The 19,975-nt window shown below is 36.2% G+C and overlaps 2 protein-coding genes across 2 annotated transcripts in view; both read right to left on the bottom strand.

The window, feature by feature from the left end:
- Positions 1 to 976: 976 nt before the first annotated feature.
- LOC145685630 (uncharacterized) lies at positions 977 to 1,633 on the bottom strand. Its single transcript, XM_081758020.1, has one exon. The coding sequence runs from the start codon at positions 1,631 to 1,633 to the stop codon at positions 977 to 979; it is 657 nt and encodes a 218-aa protein (XP_081614146.1).
- Positions 1,634 to 5,962: 4,329 nt separating this feature from the next.
- LOC145686765 (uncharacterized) overlaps positions 5,963 to 19,975 on the bottom strand; it is an 82,664-nt gene continuing 68,651 nt past the window's right edge. Inside the window, exon 3 of the mRNA XM_081760410.1 lies at positions 5,963 to 6,424. Coding sequence (XP_081616536.1) covers positions 6,349 to 6,424 — 76 coding nt within the window. The 3' untranslated portion in view covers positions 5,963 to 6,348. The remainder of the gene's footprint in view (positions 6,425 to 19,975) is intronic.

Below are 19,975 nucleotides of genomic sequence, written 5' to 3'. Positions count from 1 at the left end.
AAAAATATAACAACATATGACAAGAAAACTAAAAAGTGTGTCGACTCCTTTTCAGGCCCGTATCCAAGGGGGGTCTAGGGGTCGGGCCCCCCTAAATTTTTACTGGCTTTCCTAAACTTTTCAGGGTAGACTTGAAAATGAACAATAATATGTTGATGAACTATAACGTGATTGGATGCCCCCCCCCCAAATTCTACCGGACCTCCTTTACATTTATGGACTGGCCTGCAGTTTTTCATGAAAACGGTTATCATACTGTATACAAGAAAAGAAAAAAAAGAATGTGAGTCAATTACAAATAACCTAATAGGGATTCCAGTTAAAGCAACTGAAAACAATGTTTAATACTATTTTCCTATTAGTTATTTTTGCTTGTCAAACTGGCTATTTACTAGTTATTTTTCATATTACAATTACTTGCTGCTTAAAATTTTAACGGGTACGGCAAACTTTATATAAAACAATACTTACACGGTCCTTTATCACTTATCTTTTTTATATTAGGTGAAAGTATTGTCAATCTGTAACATAATGTAACGAAGTGAGTTGAATAGAACAATGTTCTTTAAAAAAATATTTATTCCCTTCTTGCTTTTCTGAGGAGGAATGGGAAATGCATATGTTAATATTCAGAAACAGTACCGCTTTCCGTGAAATGTAGCTATGAGTAATTACAGTGAAACATGTTATATGACCGGTGAAACAGACATTGGTGCAGTAGGACCATACGAAAAGTACAAGATTTGAAATAGCATATCGAAAAAAGAAAAAAGGACACAAGAAAGATCAATTGATTGGATTATGTAACAAGACAACACAAAAGAAATAATGTTGAGTACTTACCCTTTCAGTCGCTCGAATCCAGAGGCTCCACGTCCATACTATCGTCACTTTCTTCACTTTCATCAAGGTTGATGATGAATTTTTCGAACGTTTCGTCAGCGAGCCTGTCAAGTTCCCAATATTTCGTTTCCTCCTAGTCTATTACATGTTGGACGCAATCTCTCCACTTTTCAAAAGTTATCATCTCTAGTCCTTCCTCTAACAGTTTTTTCACCTCGCTCAATGTGAAACTTTTGTTATTGCGTGCCACATGTCCCTTCACTTGGCTCCAAATAAGTTCAATTGGATTAAGCGTACAATGGTACGGAGGTAATCTTAGAACTTCACTTCCTGAATTAGCTGCCATTTCGTCCACTTTATACTTGTTACATTTATTCTTCAGTGCAGAAGGTATGAGGTTAATTAATTCCATTTTGATAAAAGAATCGTCATACGCGATATTTTTACTTTGCAACCAATATTTTATTCTCTCCTTCGTCCAAGACATAGAGGGAATACGGTCTATCTTCACGCTGTGATAAGGCGCATTGTCCATTACTATTACAGAATTAGGTTCCAGATATGGAAGTATGTTTTGAAACCACCTTTCAAATTTTGTGCCATCCATTTCTTCGTGATAGTCTTTTGTGGACTTTGATTCGAATATGTACTTCCCTTGGGTAACAAAGCCTTTATCACTTCCTATATGCACAATAATTAGCCTTTTACCTTTACCTGAAGGATTCTTAAGTCCAGTGGAAAGTCCAGCGAGAAAGGCATCCTTCTTAGACTTCACAGCTTCATCTACCATTACTTTTGTCACGGTGTGACAAGCATTTACCCACGTCTCGTCAAGGTAATAAATATGTCTACCCTCCTCTCTAAACTTTTTAATTAAGAGGAGATACTTTCTCCTCCAGATCACAATATCATCCCTATCAACTATGAAACCTTTCCTGTTGCGCAACACGTATTTAAATTTCATAACTTTTAATAGTCTGTGCAAAGTTGCACGAGAGAAAAATGGAAGGTCATCATCGGTGTTTATTGCTGACAGAATTTTATCTAACGTTGGCAACTCTTTTCGGAAAAAGAACTGATGTACCTTCGATCGAATAGCCGATTTCGTAAAATCGTCGTATTTTTCAAGTAGGGAAGTGTGAGCTCCTTCGTGGCTAAGCGGTTAGCGTACGCGCCTTTGGCGTGGGAGACCCGGGTTCGATTCCCGGCGGGAGTTCATGTGGTTCGGATTCCACGTTAATCAGTAGGTCCACGTCTCATATAGCCTCGCTGCTGAACGGGACGCTAAACAAAAAAAAAATCAAAAATCAAGTAGGGAAGTGCTTTTGCGCGTCTTTTTTGGACTTTTCAGTTTATTTTCATTAAATTTGGCCTCCCGTCGGATTCTGTACACAGTTGCTTGTCTCACCCCTGTCTGTTTTGCAGTCATGTCAGCCAATTGTTGTACATTTAAATGAGGATGATGTTCTCTCAAAGAATTAAACACATTCAAAACGCAGCGCCTTTCACCACTTCTCAAAGCTTTTCCGCGTTTATGTTTTATCACGGAACTGGAAAACATTCTAGAATCTTGCTTAACACACACACTAAGAACACGTTACAAATAAATAAATAAATATATTTGTGTATGTATTACACATACATCCACTAATACACTCCCTACTATATACAAGCACTACAGTATTTTCACACACTACAGAGTTCACACACGCTAAATTCATACAATCTTCACAGCTATATTCCACGTATTTGATGTCCAATCGAATATACAACTATTTTTGTTTCTTTCTTCACAGTAAGAGCATATGTCAACTATCCCTGACAACTTCCCCCCTTCTAACATCAAATAAAAGAATCAGCATAAATTTGGTTTATAAATAGCTGTTGTTATGCTTTCTTTTAAATGGTCAAATCAATATTTATTAGTCCTATAAAATACATAAACAATGCTATATCCTTTTCTTAAAATAACCATATTAATTGAAGTTGTGAATGATGGGTGGGTTAAGAGTAGCTAAAAGGAACAGCAAACTCCCTCACATTGACAAAAAGCGCGCGCGTACTGGAGTGGAAAATTTAGATTTTAAACAATACCGATATGAATGTCTCAAACGTTTCCTTACCTGTCAAGGATGGTATACCTGCTTTCCCCTCTTGCGGCGAGAAAGAGGAGGAGAGTAGGGGTTTTCTTGTTTTCCTATCAACTAGTCTGAGATAGCGTATAGTTCCGCTTCTCTTATTTACTTTGAATACGCAGATGAAGATGGAAAAAGAGTTCATAACAAACAACTTCATGAGCTCACAAAGTAGAATGGAAAGGCTCTTGTCCTTCCTCCCCCTCCATGTTTCTTTAGAAAGCGTAAAAGAAACAAAATGTATTTGCAACGAATTTGATAATTCTGCTTGGTTTTCTTTTCTCGTCCAACGATCTATACCTTGTTGGCTGTCACTATACGTGATTTAAAGTCACAACTTGCGTGTTTGTTTAGAACAGATATAACAGGGTTTCTTTTCACTGTTCTTCTGTTTCCAGATTGACATTGTATGTCTGAGGTTTCAAAAGTGAGTATAGTAGCCAGGGAGGTTCAGTTCCTATTCTCCATTACATTTGTCATCATCATCATCATAGGTGTTCTGCCATTATTGGCAGGTCACTTACTGCAACTGAGAAGCTTCCATGATCCACCGTCTTCCGTTAGCCCCTCCGTCTTCACGAATGTTTTTTTTCCTTTTTGATATCGTCCAGTAATTGTAGTCTCCTTCGTCCCCTCACTTATTTTTCCTGCCACCATACCCTTTGGCACGTCCCTCATGGTACAGTTCTTTCTTAGCCAATGTCACAACCAATTTCTCTTCTTCTTAATAATAATAATTTAAAATTGTTCTTTTGGCCCCCACCATTTCTAGTACTCTCTCATTCGTTTCCCGTTCGACTCAGCTAATTCTCTTCATTCTCCTCCAAACCCACATTTCAAAGCCTTCCAGTCGTTTTTAATAATCTTTTCTTTGCGTAATGACCATATTTCTGACCCTTACAGAACAATACTCCATAGCAAACATTTTAATAGTCTTTTTCTCAACCCTTTATTCAAGGCCCCACAAAGCTGACTTTCCTTCCTTCTAAAGGCTTCTTTCGCTATTCCCATCCTTACTTTTATTTCACATTTCCATTTCCATGTTCTTCGGATTTTCAGCTACAGACTGAATACATGGAAGGGATTTCACCTTTAAATGGAATCAGCGAAAATGATTAAAAAGTATTTAGCATGCATTCGTTCTTTTCTTAATCTTTCATTCTAAATTTGCAAATCTTTCGTTGTTATTCACAAAAGCATTTATAATTTCTATTATAGTGCGATGTTTCATTTAGTCTCCTGGTATTTGTTAAGATATCATGCTGTTGATCCGCGGGGAAAATCAGATCTAAACCATCGGAAGTAGGGAGCAGCCTTCACAATATTTTTTACGATGTAACTTTTGTTTGACAAAGGGAATTGAATTTGCGAATATTTTGCGTACACAAATGAATGAGAGTTCTCGTACGTCATATTTTCTTGTCACGTATCAATATCACTTTACTCCAGTTTCCATTCTTATACAAACTCAGTAGTGTTATCTTACGCATTGCTATTCCTTAGTTTGCCGCACAATCGCTACAGGAAATTTCTGTGTGGAACTGTTCAGCATGCCATTTATTTCAAACAATGTTTTGTACTCGTTTCATATGTTCACTCGATTTCGTATTGCTTCCATCAAAATTTTTATTGCAACGATTTATAAACCATCATAGAAAGAAACTTCTAACACTCAATTATTAGACTGTTGTTTCTTACGCTGCAATTCGCCGTTCCAAATAAGTTGGCGCAAACGGAATGACAAAAGGAATGAAAATATATGAATTTAAGAAAACGTTTATTTATTTACAGACTCAGTCACTCTTACTGTCTTTCTTGTTCTTTCTTCAGAAGAAAACATACGGAAGAAGAAATGTGGCAACAACGCGCTCCATTTACTCTGTATTGCAATCTAAGGCCGCGCCTCCATTGCTTCCGAATGCGATTGCGAATGCGAACAGTGAATTTATGTGCCTGTACTAGATCCGAAGTTTTACGAGTACGAATCAAGTTGCAATATCCCTTTCAAAGCTTCAATGTGAAATAGTTTTGATTGAAAATTCTTACCTTGAAGTCTTGCGACCGCGAAGAATACGAATATGGATAAATGATATATTTTTATCAAGAAATGAGGAGGGAGAATTTAACTTATTGTCTCAGCTACAGCAACAAGAAGAAAAGTTTTCCGAATATTTTAGAATGACACCGACAACATTCTATTACATACCTCAGAAAAGCTCACATGTCCTTGAAAAAACATTTCAATTTTGAAAGTCTCTCTCTGCGAAGAATCGTTTGGTTTTGACATTAAGGTAAGAAGTGATATTTTTCTTGTATCTATTAATATATCATCAGTTTTGTTTGTTAAGTGAATATATAATTAATTTAAATATTTTGGATATATATCTGTTGCTCTTGCAGGACAATGCTCCCGTCCACAAGGCTGGCAGAATAATGGATTTTCTGAGGGACCTAGGGTTTCAGTGCATTGACCACCCATCTTACTCGCCAGATCTTACCCCTTCTGATTATTATCTGTTTCCAAAACTCAAATCAGCTTTGGAACAGTTTTTTTGCAGACCTTGAGAAATCTTTTTTTTTTTTTTTTTTTTTTTTTGAGGGGTTGGAGAAGTTGCAGCATGGAAGTGCCAAGTGTGTTGACCTTCGAGGGGACTATGTTGAATAGTCTCATACTTTCATGCCTGCAACTCAAGTCCTTCTGGGTCGGGGTGAGAACTTATCAGTTTCCCTCGTATATATATATATATATATATATATATATATATATATATATATATATATATATATATATATATATATTGTCAACCTTCCTGCGTGTGCCTTTAATTTTCGGATTGCGTAGCTCAGTTACGGAGGAAGATTGTCCTCTGGACATTATCTGAAATACCCAGGAAATCTTAAACTTAACATACAAACTAGAACGGGGAAACGCTAATAACAACCCGGGTGTTTAACTGTGACAATTCATGTATTCAAATTCTCCAATCATTGTTAAGTGTAAAATGTGTGTGAATGTAGCGGATATGTAAAACAAACGTCAGATCACAACCTAATAAATTCTGGTTATTTCTTCACTTGACAACAGATCTAGATAGGAACACATACTTTGGGTGTTGGTCGTTCTCTTCTCTGGATAACGTAGAGCTCGTCCTCTGTTGTATGATTGCCTGGGTGGAATTCGTAGACTAACGATGGTCAGACCTTAAACTTGGTACTGCCATCGACTGTGATTGTAATAAATGTTAACTCTCGACTGACTAATACTCGACTCCTTTGTGTCGTTCTCCAGTTCTCTGGTTATCTCGTACTCTTGTTCTGTCGATTTCTTAAAACATGGCCTTTTTATTCCTTTTCTCGGCTGATTAAACTGCTACATCATCCATCGACAGAACATCGACAGAACATCGATTTGGTGTTTACCCATCTCATTGCCGAAATTTGTGTGTCTGCAATTTGACAAACATTTTACAAAACTTTTTACATTGCAATTTTATTGTTTGTTGTCTTCGTTAGCATAACATTGCTACATTCTACTATACCTTGTTCGGCGTAAGCTCTAAACTGCGATAAACAAAGCCACGTGAAACTAAATCTCGCTGATTTGCTGTTGTCCTACCGACGTTTGTACTCCTCCGCAAAATAGTTCATGTGATTGCATTATTAGTTTCACTATCAAGCTTATAGTATGAAACTGCTAAATTATTATAACCGACAAAAATATAACACGGATTATCTAATAATACTGCAATCGAGTGTGGCTAATGAAGCAACAGAAATAAACACTAAGCATGCGCAGTAATTATGGCGCCAACTCAACTGTGGACGGGTGTTCTGCTTTTAAAATCTGAAAGATGACTGGCATGAATACCGGTTCCGCGAGTGTTGTGGTGAAACACCAACAAGCGAAACCTTCACTCACTAAGCAACAATTGTTTACGAGCGAAATTCAAATACTATTTTTTTTTTTAATCTTTCGAGTTTCTTTTCTGCTGCGGCTGTAAGTATCTGGACAACACGAGACAGTATTGTCAAAATGCACGTGCATAATTTGCTCCTCCCCGTGGAGAGTGGGAGTGATACATGAATAGCCAATCGTATTTGTGACAAGCGGAAGGATACAAATATTTTGTTTATCGGAGTTTAGAGCTTACGCTGAACAATGTTTAATGTCTGTTTTATTCTTACTACATCCAAGTAAACAAAACAAAGTGTCTGACATAATTTTGAAATATTCATAATTTTCTCATAAACTTAACCTATATTTTAATTTTGTAATAGTCTTCATCCAATTATTTATTAAATTTTAATTACAATCATTCCGTTCAATACGGATGTATTGACTATATATATTCAAATTCACATGTGGAAACACAATTTAAATCAAATTATGTATATGTTACAAATTGCAGCAATTTTAAATGTCCATAAATTGCCAACTACACACAATTCATTCCCTCGATTTGTAAGTATACATGAACGTATGGTGTAATCAGAGCGGGTCGTGAGGGAAGTCACGTCAGTAAAAAATAATGTTTTATTGCTTCGAAATAAAAGGAAGAAAACTGACCTAATAGAGTTATTCGTATATAGTTAGTGCGGCAAACTATCTTCTTTCCCTTTGTTTGAAGCGATAAAACTTTAATGTTTATCGGTACCACTTCCCTCAGGTGCTAACTCTGAATATAATATAATGTAATACCTGGTGTAGTAAAAAGTAATCGATTATTTTGCCAATAGATGAATTCAGTGATCTACATCTAGCGTTGTATAAATCCGATCGGGTTCAACGAGATGGCGTTCGAACGATGAGATTGCGTACTACAAACACTGTTCAGATAGTTGTGATGAGTTGACTCAGTGTTGTGTCAGCGCGAGTCAAAATGGACACTAGCAAAGAGAAAATGCGGTATATTTTAGTATTTCTTCGATAAAGGCGAAAACGCAAGCCAGGCGGCTGCAAATGTAAATAGTGTTTATGGTCTTGATACTGTAACAACCAATCACGCGCAATTTTGGTTTCGTCGATTCCGTTCCGGTAATTTTGACGTCAAAGATTCACCACGCAGTGGAAGGCCAAGTGTCGAAAATGTCGATAAAATCATGGACAATGTCGCGTCTGACCGTCATGTAAGCACTGTATCGATTGCCCAAGAGCTAACCATTGCAGAAAAATCGTGAGGAACCATTTACATAAGGCTGGATACAAAAACAAGCTTGATGTATGGGCGGCACACGAGTTAACGCAAAAAAGAAAAAAAAACGCTCATGGACCGAATTTCCATCTGCGAATCACTGCTGAATTACAACAAAATTGACCCATTTCTAAAGCGGTTGGTGAGTGGCGATGAAAAGTGGATCACTTACGACAACGTCAGGCGAAAACAGTCGTGGTCGAAGCGCGGTAAGCCGGCGCAAACGGTGCCCAAGCTAGGATTGATGGCCAGAAAGGTTTTGCTGTGCGTTTGGTGGGATTGGCAGGGAATTATCTACTATTAGCTGCTCCCCTACGGCCAAACCCTTAACTCGGAACTGTAATGTCAACAATTGGATTGTCTGAAGGCAGCAACCGCCCAGAAGCGGCCAGCTTTGGCCAATAGGTGAGGCATTGTGTTCCACCAGGACAACGCCAGGCCACTCACATCGATAGTGACTCGCCAGAAGCTCCGGGAGCTTGGTTGGGAGGTTCTTATGCATTCACCTTATAGTCCGGACCTGGCACCGAGTCATTACCATCTGTTTCTGTCCATGGCGTACACGTTTTCTGGTGAAAAGGGAGGGTTGTGAAAATCGACTATCTCAATTTTTTGCCACTAGGGACAAGGGCTTCTATGACAGAGGCATCATGGTATTAGCTTCCAAATGGCAACACATTATCGAACAAAACGGCGCATATGTCACCTAAATCCCACACAGCAATGAAATATTTTCAAAACGTTTCTAAAACGTGCCATCATTTTCCTTCAGAAAATGTATCCTACTTCCCTTAAGGAAATATATTCCATATGTTGTTGAAAACATTTTCCACATAATACTGAAAATATTCTCTAAATACACTCAAAAACGTTGTAGAAATATTTTATACGCCGTTAGAAAAGTTTTCCTAAAAATGTTTCCTGTACGATTTCCAAACATTACTGAAAAAGTATTTGAAACGTTTTATACAATGTTAACGGAATGGTTTTTAAAATTTTTCTCATGGAATATTTTAAAATTATTTACCAATAACGCAGACAATATTTTCCTACATATGCCAAAATATTTTCTTTACATGACAAAATATATTTAGTGAATATTTTTTGTACATCACAGAAAATATTTAAAGAATAGTTTCTGTGCATGACAAAATATTTAGGGAATATTTTCTGTACATGACAAAATATTTACAGAATATTTTCTGTACATGATAGAACCCAAAGCCCATAGGCCAATTCGGTTACTACTGCAGATACGAAAACAAGGTAAGATACAGAAGGAAATTTTTAAAATGCAGCAAGTTTTGTTTTTATATTAGTATACCGCCCAATAGTAACGAAAAGTACAACGCTGCCACTGTTGGACAACAACGAATGAAAGAAAGTGTGGTTTGAAATTATTTGGACTAAAGGGAACGGAAAGACACAATGAAAAATATAGTGCAAGACCCAATTTCGCGTCCTTCGTATCTGCTCCCCCCCCCCAACACCGTGGTTGCTACGCCTCTGGCGTGGATGTTGCATTTGCATGTTTATCCTTCACTGTGTCTCCTTTCAATTCTTCTCGGTGTAGCTAATTTCAAACCACACATTCTTTCATTCGTGTAGCCCGACATGATGTATGGTAACGCATTTTCTTTATTGAGCGGTACACTAGTACAAAAACAAAAGTGTTGCTGGAATTTAAAGGAGTCCTTACATATCTTACCGTGTTTCCATACCTGCAATAGTAACCGAGTTGGCCTATGGGCTCCGGACTTTTGCGTCACTCTGCATATACGGTATAACGGCTTCTTGCTGGGAACAAATAGTGGGTTGAAAACAAGGCGGCCAGGCTGTGACATAGCAGCTGGAAGAAAACATAAGATTCTTCTGTACAATTTTACCTGCTTAGTCGTCTTTGCCTCACTCTGTCTTCATGACGAGGAACCATTGCGGCCCACAGACTCAGACCAAAAAAATAAATAAATAGATAAATAACTAAAAACAAAATAAAAATAAAATACCACTACTACTACTACTACTACTAATAATAATAATAATAATAATAATTATAATAATAATAAACAGTGTAAATTATAACTACATAATGTTAACTTGCTCTCATAATTTTAAGCATTTTTTTAAAAACTCAAAATCTTATTTACACACAAAATATTTCTGGGTGTTTCACTGGTACTACTGGTATGTGGACACGCCGTGCATATATGTTGAGGTGTCTTATGTGACTTACGACATTCAAACTGCACATCAGTGTGTTCACAATCGTCGCCTGCCAGTTTTGAAAGCGGCTGTATTGGATTTTTTTTTTTAATACGAAAAGGATTGAAGTTTAGACATCCATTTCAAGAAACAATTGTTGGCAATCCTTTTCCTATCTTAAAAATAATAAATCCAATATAGCCGCTTTGTAAATTGGCACGCGATGATTGTGAGGGCTCTAATTTGCAGTCTGAACCTCGCAACATCACATAGGACACCCCAACATACATAGACGGCGTGGCCACATACCAGTAGTAGCAGTGGAACACCCTGAAGCATTCTGTGTGTAAATAAGATTTTGAGTGAATAATAATAATAATAATAATAATAATAATAATAATAATAATAATAATAATAATAATAAAAGCAGCTTAAAGTTATGAGAGCAAGCTAACATTATGTAGTTATAATTTACACTGTACACTATAATAAATATACATCTATATAAGTTTATATCGGTTAGTAGTTAAATAAAAATATAAATGTACACTATTCTGGCATTATTTATTTAAATACTCTTCAGCAGCATCTTCATACTGCTCGTATTATTTGTTTCTATACATTAAGAACAATCTTCTCAAATTGCTTCTTTATAATGTCACTTTTGATTACCACAACTAACTATAAATTCGACGCTGCGAATTGTCAGTTAAAGTTCTGTGGAACTGCAGCTGAATTCTTAACTGATCTTCTTGTTCGTCTCTGTATGACATGTTGAAGCCAAATCCCAATAATCTACGCGATCTCATCGTTAGTTACGTTTCTCTTGTGTTACACAGTTTCTGAAAATAAAAATAATAGACAGCGTTTAATAACATAATAACAGCAGGGAATGATTAAAGATCAATTATTACATCTTAAACTTACAAAAATATTTAAAATGTTTGTGTAGGACCTACAGCAGCTTGTGAAGACAATATTGTGTTACAAAAGTAACATCCTGAAGAAAATGTAAATGGCAAGGAAGACAACAGCTACAGCTGAAAGTGACATACCTTAGACTGTAGCTTAATTACGGACGTTGTAACATGTTGAAGCGGTCACACATTTATTTGTAAAAAGTATAGCATCTTATAAATATTAAACCTAATATTAAAAAAATAATAATAATAATAATTTGAAAACATGTGGCAGCATTTGAGTTGATGAAGAACTAGCGTCTCATTCCGAATGCTCTGATCTCAAATCTGGACCCGATCATCCTTTTTCCCTCAGTCGTACCAGGTGAATGCCGAGGTGGTTACTAAGGCCTTGATGACCGCTACCTTGCTTGATTTCTTTCCCCACGGAGCAGGCCATACATATTATTTTGCCTTATACAAATGAATAATTTTGATAACGTTGCATTGCAAAGAATACAAAAAATCGCGAATATAGGAATGAATCATGAAATGCTCAAGAAAACTACCAACATGACAGAACAATTCAGTAAAAGGATGAAATGAAAGGTAAGGGGAAAAAACAAGGAATGTCCATGTGTGTGCTTTATTGGGTACTTTGTCCTATGTGATGGTGACTTTTGGTACTATTTGCCTGTATATATATATGCATCCGTAGATGTAAAAATATCTATGTAAAAACAGGCAAAAGATTTGATTAAGCCTATGCCTTTTTACGAGGTTTTCAATATTAAAACACCGTTTTCTCAAAAATACAATTTTGTGACATTCCTTCTATTTTCCCCTTACCCTTCAAATATACTCTATATATGTTCAACTCTCTCTTCCACGGACACTTAAATGGAACGTGTCACTTGAAGATGGGAAAATTGCGCATTTTGCTAAAATAAGGATTTTCAAAGTGTTTTAAATGTTATAACAGCGCTTGTAGTACATGCTTTTGGTAAATAAAGTTTACAGGAAGATGATTCTGAGAAGTATTCATGGCACAATAGTATGTATTTAAAGCGAAGAAAAAATAAAAAGGGCGCCAGAAAGGTTTTTTTTTTCTTACAAGAATTTAAACATAGTGTATCCCTCTTCAAATGACAACTTCTATGATTCTTTCCACTCTGAATCTAAGGTACGGCTTTTTTAATGCATTCAGTGCATTCAGAACTTTATAAAGGTCTTACGTTGAAAAAAATGGAATCTTTAAGTTTAATGTCCCACGGTTATGCGGTTAGGCTAAAGGAGATGGTGATAATGAGAAATGAGTGAAATGGTGGAATGAAGAAAGTGGGAGGAAACGGGAGAACCCCGAGAAAACCCACGAGCACGGTATTTGCCACCACAAAGTCCACACGGCGCGAGCTGGGATCGAACCAGGGACCCCAAGCACTGGAGGTGAACGCTCTACCACTGAGCCACCGCGCCCCCGGGTCTTACGTTGAATGTTGTATATCTTAGCGCGAAAGCAACTAATTCGCCCAAGGAAAGTCCAAAATCTAATAAGAACCACTTCCAATCACTTGATCACCTTAATTGCACCAATAATATACCAACGAAAAGCTTAAAAACCCAGGTGGGTTTTTCCGGGCTGGGCCCAATTGGGCAAACCCTGAACACAATACAATACAATACAATACACACACACACACACACACATATATATATATATATATATATATATATATATATATATACGCAAATCGCAAAAGAATAATTGTAATCTTTCGGCAAATCTAGTCTGATGGCCTCCTTTAATTATATATGCCAGGTGAAATATTTACATGTCGCCTGCCGCAAACCATTTAAGAGAAAATAAGAAAATTAGCGAAAGAATTATAATTTTTCAACAATTATTTCGAGCGGCACGCCAATAGTTAAGCTGCAGGCAGAATTAGATAATACTCAAGCAGACTGTTTTACCAAACTTTGACGCATTTCTTGCATCTTCCGGTTTCTTTTTGCAGAACACTCACTAAACGAAAAGAAATCCTTAAGTTAAATATCCCACGGTCATGTCGGTTAGGCTAAAGGAGACGGTGATAATGAGAAATGAAGAAAGTGGGAGGAAACGGGAGAACCCCGAGAAAAACCACGAGAAATTCCACACGGCACGAGCTGGGATCGAACCAGGGACCCCAAGCACCGGAGGTGAACGCTCTATCACTGAGCGACCGCGCCCCCCTATGTACTAAATGAGGAGCTCTAAAAGAAAAAGCGAAACAACTTTTGTTAGGTGGCCAGTAAAAAAGCACGCATGCTATCTGAGTCAGGGCAGAAGCACAGCAGGGGGCCCGAGCGACAGCGTAGCGAGCAGGCACGTCAGCGACAAGGCAGGGGGGTACGCATAAACGAGGATGGTGCAAAAACATTTACAATATTTGTAATTATTCTTATCTTCAAAAACACTTAATTTCGATCCTAAAAAAAATACCTTTCACAGCTAATACACGAGTGTTACACCGCCTTTCTTTCTTACCTTTACGACAGAAAATAGTGTATGTAGGGCTATTGCCTCTGTTCTGAATTTTTCTTCTTGAATAAATCTTTTCCACACTTTGCGCAGTTGATTTTACGCGCTACACCATACCATGACTCTGTCCTTCTCTCTTTATTACACAATTCTTTAAAAAAAAAAAGTTTACATTACGGCCATCGCAGATGTTCACAACTGACGTATGAACCGGAAATTCCCGCCGCTTACTTCTACCCTATTTGCATTCAAAATCCATTTCAATAAGCTGTGCAATGATAGAAATAACTTACATTAACACTCTCATTCCTTCACGAAAAATATTTCACACCATAATTTATCTATAAATTTTGTTCTCGGCGTAAACGTCTGCTCGAGAGAACCCAAGAATTATTATAACCCACTGGTGTATTTAAGGGGGGCTTCCGGGCTTAAACCCCTTGAAATTGTACTTACTATATTAAAGTAAATGAATTATCTTGGAGAACAAAGTTAGCCAAGCCCTTCTCCCGTGAAAAAAAAATCGTAAATACGTCATTAAAATGGTAATATACGCGCAATTATCCCGTCACCAAAATAGAAATGTACGTGCCTACTCCCTTCGGAAGCATCCCCTCGGCCCCCCCGCCTTCACCCTCCCTGACTCGGTTAGATGGCATTCGTGCTTTTTAGTAGCCCCGTAACACAGATTGGTTTGTATTTTTTGGGCTTCTTATCCACACATCAGGAATCAGTATAAATACGCAAATCGTAAAAGAATTGTAATTTTTCGACAATTAATTCTGACGGTCGCCTTGAATTTATAAGTGAAAAATTTAAAAATTTATACGTCGCTTGGCGAAAATCATTAAATAGACAACAAGAAGGAAAGTAGCGAAAGAATTATATTTCACTAAGTATTTCGAGCAGTGCTTCTTCCAGACTTGTCTTTGGGAGGGCAGTGGCTCCCCGGAGCAGACCAAAATAATACGTTTATAATAATAACTAGAATAGCACGAGCAATGCCCCCGGAACATTACTTTTGAAAGAAACACTGCTTTCGAGTGGCACACCAGAAGTAAAACTGCACGCAGAATTATTATAACCTGTCATAAAAATGGTAATGTACGCATCTTTTTATACTCTTTACTTTGAACAAGGCAGTGATATTATGTCAGTAAATAGTATTGCCGAATGAGCATTAGCGAGTGAAGGCGGGTTAGAGCCCCGCAGGGCACGTTGTTTTCTCTTTCCTTCTTGGGAACTGTAACTGCAGAAACCGGTTCAGATCAATTGGTCATTGTCACTGCCTTGACTAAAGTAAAGACTTGCCCGCATATTTTCCCTTTGGAAGCTTCCCCTCGCTCCTGCTGACCTCCAACTTCGCAATGCTCTGACTCAGACAGTATTGGTGCGGGAAGCTTCTAGAACACAGGTCCCCCATATAGGTTAATAGATGTTTCTTTTCTGTATCAAAGTAAAATATTTAATTCACATAGTATTGCCGAGCGAGCGTTAGCAAGTGAAGGCGGGTTAGAGCCCCGCAGGGCACGTTGATTTCTGTCTTTATTACAGATAAATGGGAAGAGGAACCTGTGTTCTACATCCCTGCCTATTGGTGCTTTTTAGTGGCCACGTAGTACAGGCTGATTTATATTTTTTGCACTGTAGTTTTTACGTCATACATCCGGCAACGTATATATATACGCATATCATAAAAGAATAACTATACTTTTTCGACATTTACTTCTGACGCTCCTTTTGAATTTTATCTATTCCATGTGACGTATTTCAAATCGCCTAGCGCAAATCTTTAGGAGACAATAAGGCTTGTGTATAGCCCGCTCCCCCCAGTTCTTTGTCACCGGAACTGGAAGAGTCAATACTACTACTACTTATATCGAGAACAGAACCAAACCAACCCCTGCGGGGCTTCTAACCCGTTCCTACTACTATTGCTACTAACTACCACCACTACTACTACTATTGCTACTAACTACTACTACTACTGCTACTATTACTACTACCGCTACTAAAGCTACTACTACTACTTATACTAAAGCTTCCTTACCGCAAGATTTACATCTTAAATCTTTATAACATGCGATTCCGATTCATTATGAACTAGTATGAATCGTTAGAATCACTATGATTCGTTAAAAATCACTGGGGGGAGCGGGCTATACTCAATCCGACAATAAAAAGAAAATTATTAAAAGAATCTATTTTTCAGCAATTATTTCGACTGGTGAGCCAAAAGTAAACCTTCACGGTATTTTATGTATAGAGATGAAAAATAGAAATCTAGCATCCCATACCTTTATTAATTTGTAAACATAAATTTCTCGAAATACATAGTATACATGAGAACCCCCTGATCTGCGTTTCTTCTGTGTTCTATTACCATTTCTACATGAAATACCATAAATTTTCTACGTAGTGCAATATAAGAAGTACCCATGTGCACAAGACATGCGATATGCGTTAAATCCCCCCCTCCACACATAGTCATAGACAAAGTACAAGGGCACTACACATGCAGATATAAAGTACAGGTACGTTCTTTTTTTATTTTCGTATCAGTCGATAAGTAAATAAAAGTCGCTTTGTTACCCCCTTTGTAAGTTCGCACATACTCAATGAATAATCCCTAAAAGTATGAGCGTCCTGCTTATTCGGGAACTGATGCAGCTTCATGTATACTATACAGACACTCAATCACTTATAAAGACAATAAAACTAAATTATTTTATGTAATCGTTATACTTACCGACTTTGCTTGTCTTTCTTTCTTTCTTCTTCACTATTAACAGTGTTGAGGTGCGCCTCCGACTTCGGAAAAGTCTTCTTTAATTTCAAATCACTCATTAACTAATTAAAATTGGGTATATTACCAACTTTTTAAGTAGGTAGATATTCAATGAATAATTCCTGGCTCCTTAACTATAACCCTTTTTCTATATAAAGATATCTTCTTCAACATGACTGAATATAGTGAGATTTATTTTATTTTATTTATTTATTTTTTAAATATTCCTTCTTCTCTTGACTTGTGAATTCAACATAGCGCGCAAGGAATGCTGGTACCTTTGATAAACAAATGACGGTTGATGTAGCGATGCTAATTAGCAATCTCACACACTGGATATCATAAATTTCAAATTTTTAACAAATATATTTCTTTGGTGCTGCTATAATTAGTATAATGATTGGTAATAATGCTACTACGATACTCTCGTGAGAGAATTTATTCAACATTCGATAAAATATTCTGCAAATAATTCTAAAATATTACATGAAAATATTTCATTTAAGTTACAGGACAAGATAACAAACACATTTCCATATACAAAATTAATAGGAGTTTTAAAAATATTTCTTATATTACGAATTTATTTTTAAAATATTCGAAATATTTTAAAAATTATATTTCATATGTTTTCTTGTAACAATAGAAAAGAATGTAAATGACATGTTGGAAAACATTTTATTCTGTTTATAGGACTATTCTGTTTCCTTTATCATGTATGTAAAACATTTTTTGTGTTACTTAGAAAACATTTTCTCTCTCAACTAGGGGTAAAAGTACGGGGGGACGCCGCCCCCACCTCGAGAAAATATATACGGCGTCTACCCAGTTCCTAAAAAAAAAATTACAATGGGCAAAGATAGGCAGGGTGAACGGCGTGACGTCATCCGCTACCTACCGTCCCCCAACCTTTTCAGATCCAGTTTTACCGCTGCTCTCAACATTGAAAACATATTACATTACATTCAACACAATATTTCTATTACAATTTGTGAAAATTTTCCATACATTATTTTCCTACTAACGTTCTAAAAATGCACATCCTGTTCAGTGGCATATTTACGATTTTGTTTCGTGGAGGGTATCTTTGCTAACTTTATTCCTGAAAATGTGAAAATTGTGCAGGATATTTCATTTACTTTAATATAGTAAAACAATTTCGGGAGAGGATTAAGCCCGGAAAGCTTATTTAACGCCACTGCTTCCCGTAGTTAATTAAATGTTCTCCAAACACATTTTAAAAAATAGTTCCGGCATATATTTGGGATACTTCTCAGATATAACAAGGAATATGTTTTCTCCAGTAACGGAAGAGTATATTCTGAAAACATGTAAAAATGTTTCTATAATAGACCTACATCAGAAAATGTTGTTCACTAAAGACACAAAATATCTTCCAAAACACAATGGAAAACATTTTCTATTCATTTTTAATGTTTTCTTTTACCTGTTTTAAAGTTTTATATTCAAAATTCCATAAAATATTCTGAAAATAATACTAAAATATCATACGAAAATATTTAATTTAAGTTATAGGAGAAGATTACCAAAATACTTTTGTAAAAATTAAGTAAACCTTTTTAAAACATTTCTGAAAAATATTTCTTATATTACGAAATAATTTATTTTTAAAATATTCTAAATGTTTCTAAAAATATATATTTAATACGTTTTCTCGTAAAAATAGAAAATATTACAAATAACGAATTAGAAAACATTTTTTAAATATGTGGAATATATTTCGTTTGATTGCTTTCCGTATCATATATGAAAAACATTTTTAGTATCATTTCGAAAATATTTCCCTTCTCAACAGTGAAAACATATTAAATTAGATCCAAAACAATATTTCTAATATATTTTGTGAATATTTTCCTGGTTTTACTTTCCGGCAAGCATTCTCAAAATGTACTCCAGGTAATTTCTAAAATGTTTTACAAACATTTTTGGGAAAATATTTTCGGGAAATATTCGGAATACATTGGGGAAACCAGCATGGAAATCTTCAGAGAAGGAAAACCTTTTGGAAACCAAGGAAAATATTTTCTTTTGATTGAGGAAATATTCCTTGCTGTGTGGGATCGAATTATTCTAAATATGGTAAGTCAAGCCTTCAATGCCATGCCATAATAATGGATTAATTTTTACTACGTCAATGCAAGAGGTCTATATCAATTTATACAATTGAGAGGGTTAGTGCAACAGTGGTCTAACTTACATTATTTTAAATGGAGAAATATCAAGTTAAACACAAGGATGTTATAAATAGAGGATCTGCCCATATGTATCTTCATCCTATTAAATCGATGAAGCCAAAGAAACCAACCGAGCATCGGCACGTCAGATTGGCTACTCTCGTTTCTGCCATCGTCTGATTCGCTCATTTCGTTTACGTCATGATTGTTAGCTCAAAACATTGCAATCCTATTGGGCGGAGTGGGCAGAGTAGGGGTGGCGAAACTATAACGTGTGGCTTCAAGATTTTGTAGTAAGGGCAGTTCCTCTATTTATAAGATCCTTGGTTAAACACATGTAGGTTTCTTGTATTGTGGCGGGCATAAGTCTTTGAGCAGATAATGGCGACTGCTTTGAAACAAATTCAGGCTATGAGAAATCTCTCATATCTGTAGTTTTGTGTTGAGAAGAAACAAACTTCTAAACCTAAGATTATTGACTTGAATCATGATAAAAGAAATACTAAAAAAATTTTGAAATGAAGAAAAGTAACATACAACTTTCCAAGCGGAAGAATAGAAACCTAATGTAACCACACTAAATACAAATCATTTACGGTAGTGATTGTGGTTGAGTGGTCTAGGAGTTCGACCATTTATCTGGAGGATCTTGGTCCAAATCCACGTCGGCCATTTATTTTGTACTTTAGGATTTTTGATGGCGATTGATTGACGTTAACATATGTTTTATTATATTCAGATATTTGAATACTCAGATGTTACAATCCTTGAACTATAAAATTTTCAGGAATAATAATAGTAATAATAATAATAAAATAATAATTATTATTATTATCTCGTAGAAGATTAAAAGCTAGGAGCTAATTATCGCTCAGGTCATACCATTACAAGCAGAAACGTGGTATTTGGCAAGAATATTTCGGTTTTGTTTAATGTAGTCCATGAGAAGAGGAATTTCTCATCTCCTTTGTAAAACAAACATGAGAATTAACATTTTACATTCGAGACGGGACAAGGCTAACACAAATTGTCGTCTCGCTTTGGAGATGAAAATCGAGTCGAAACGAAAAGTATCGTAAACATTTCTCGTCTTGTCTCGATTCTCAAAATATTGTATATTTATTCTTTAAGTAACAATTGCTCTATAGACTGAATCTTAAAAGCTTTAGGCTATTTTGTTACTTCTTATTTCAGAGCTCA

Source organism: Thermobia domestica, chromosome 5, assembly GCF_964235325.1.
Source record: "Thermobia domestica chromosome 5, izTheDome1.hap1.1, whole genome shotgun sequence".
In the NCBI taxonomy this organism is placed as follows: Eukaryota; Metazoa; Arthropoda; class Insecta; order Zygentoma; family Lepismatidae; genus Thermobia; species Thermobia domestica.
The sequence above is the reverse complement of the archived record's forward strand: the minus strand, read 5'-3'. Positions and strand labels throughout refer to the sequence as shown.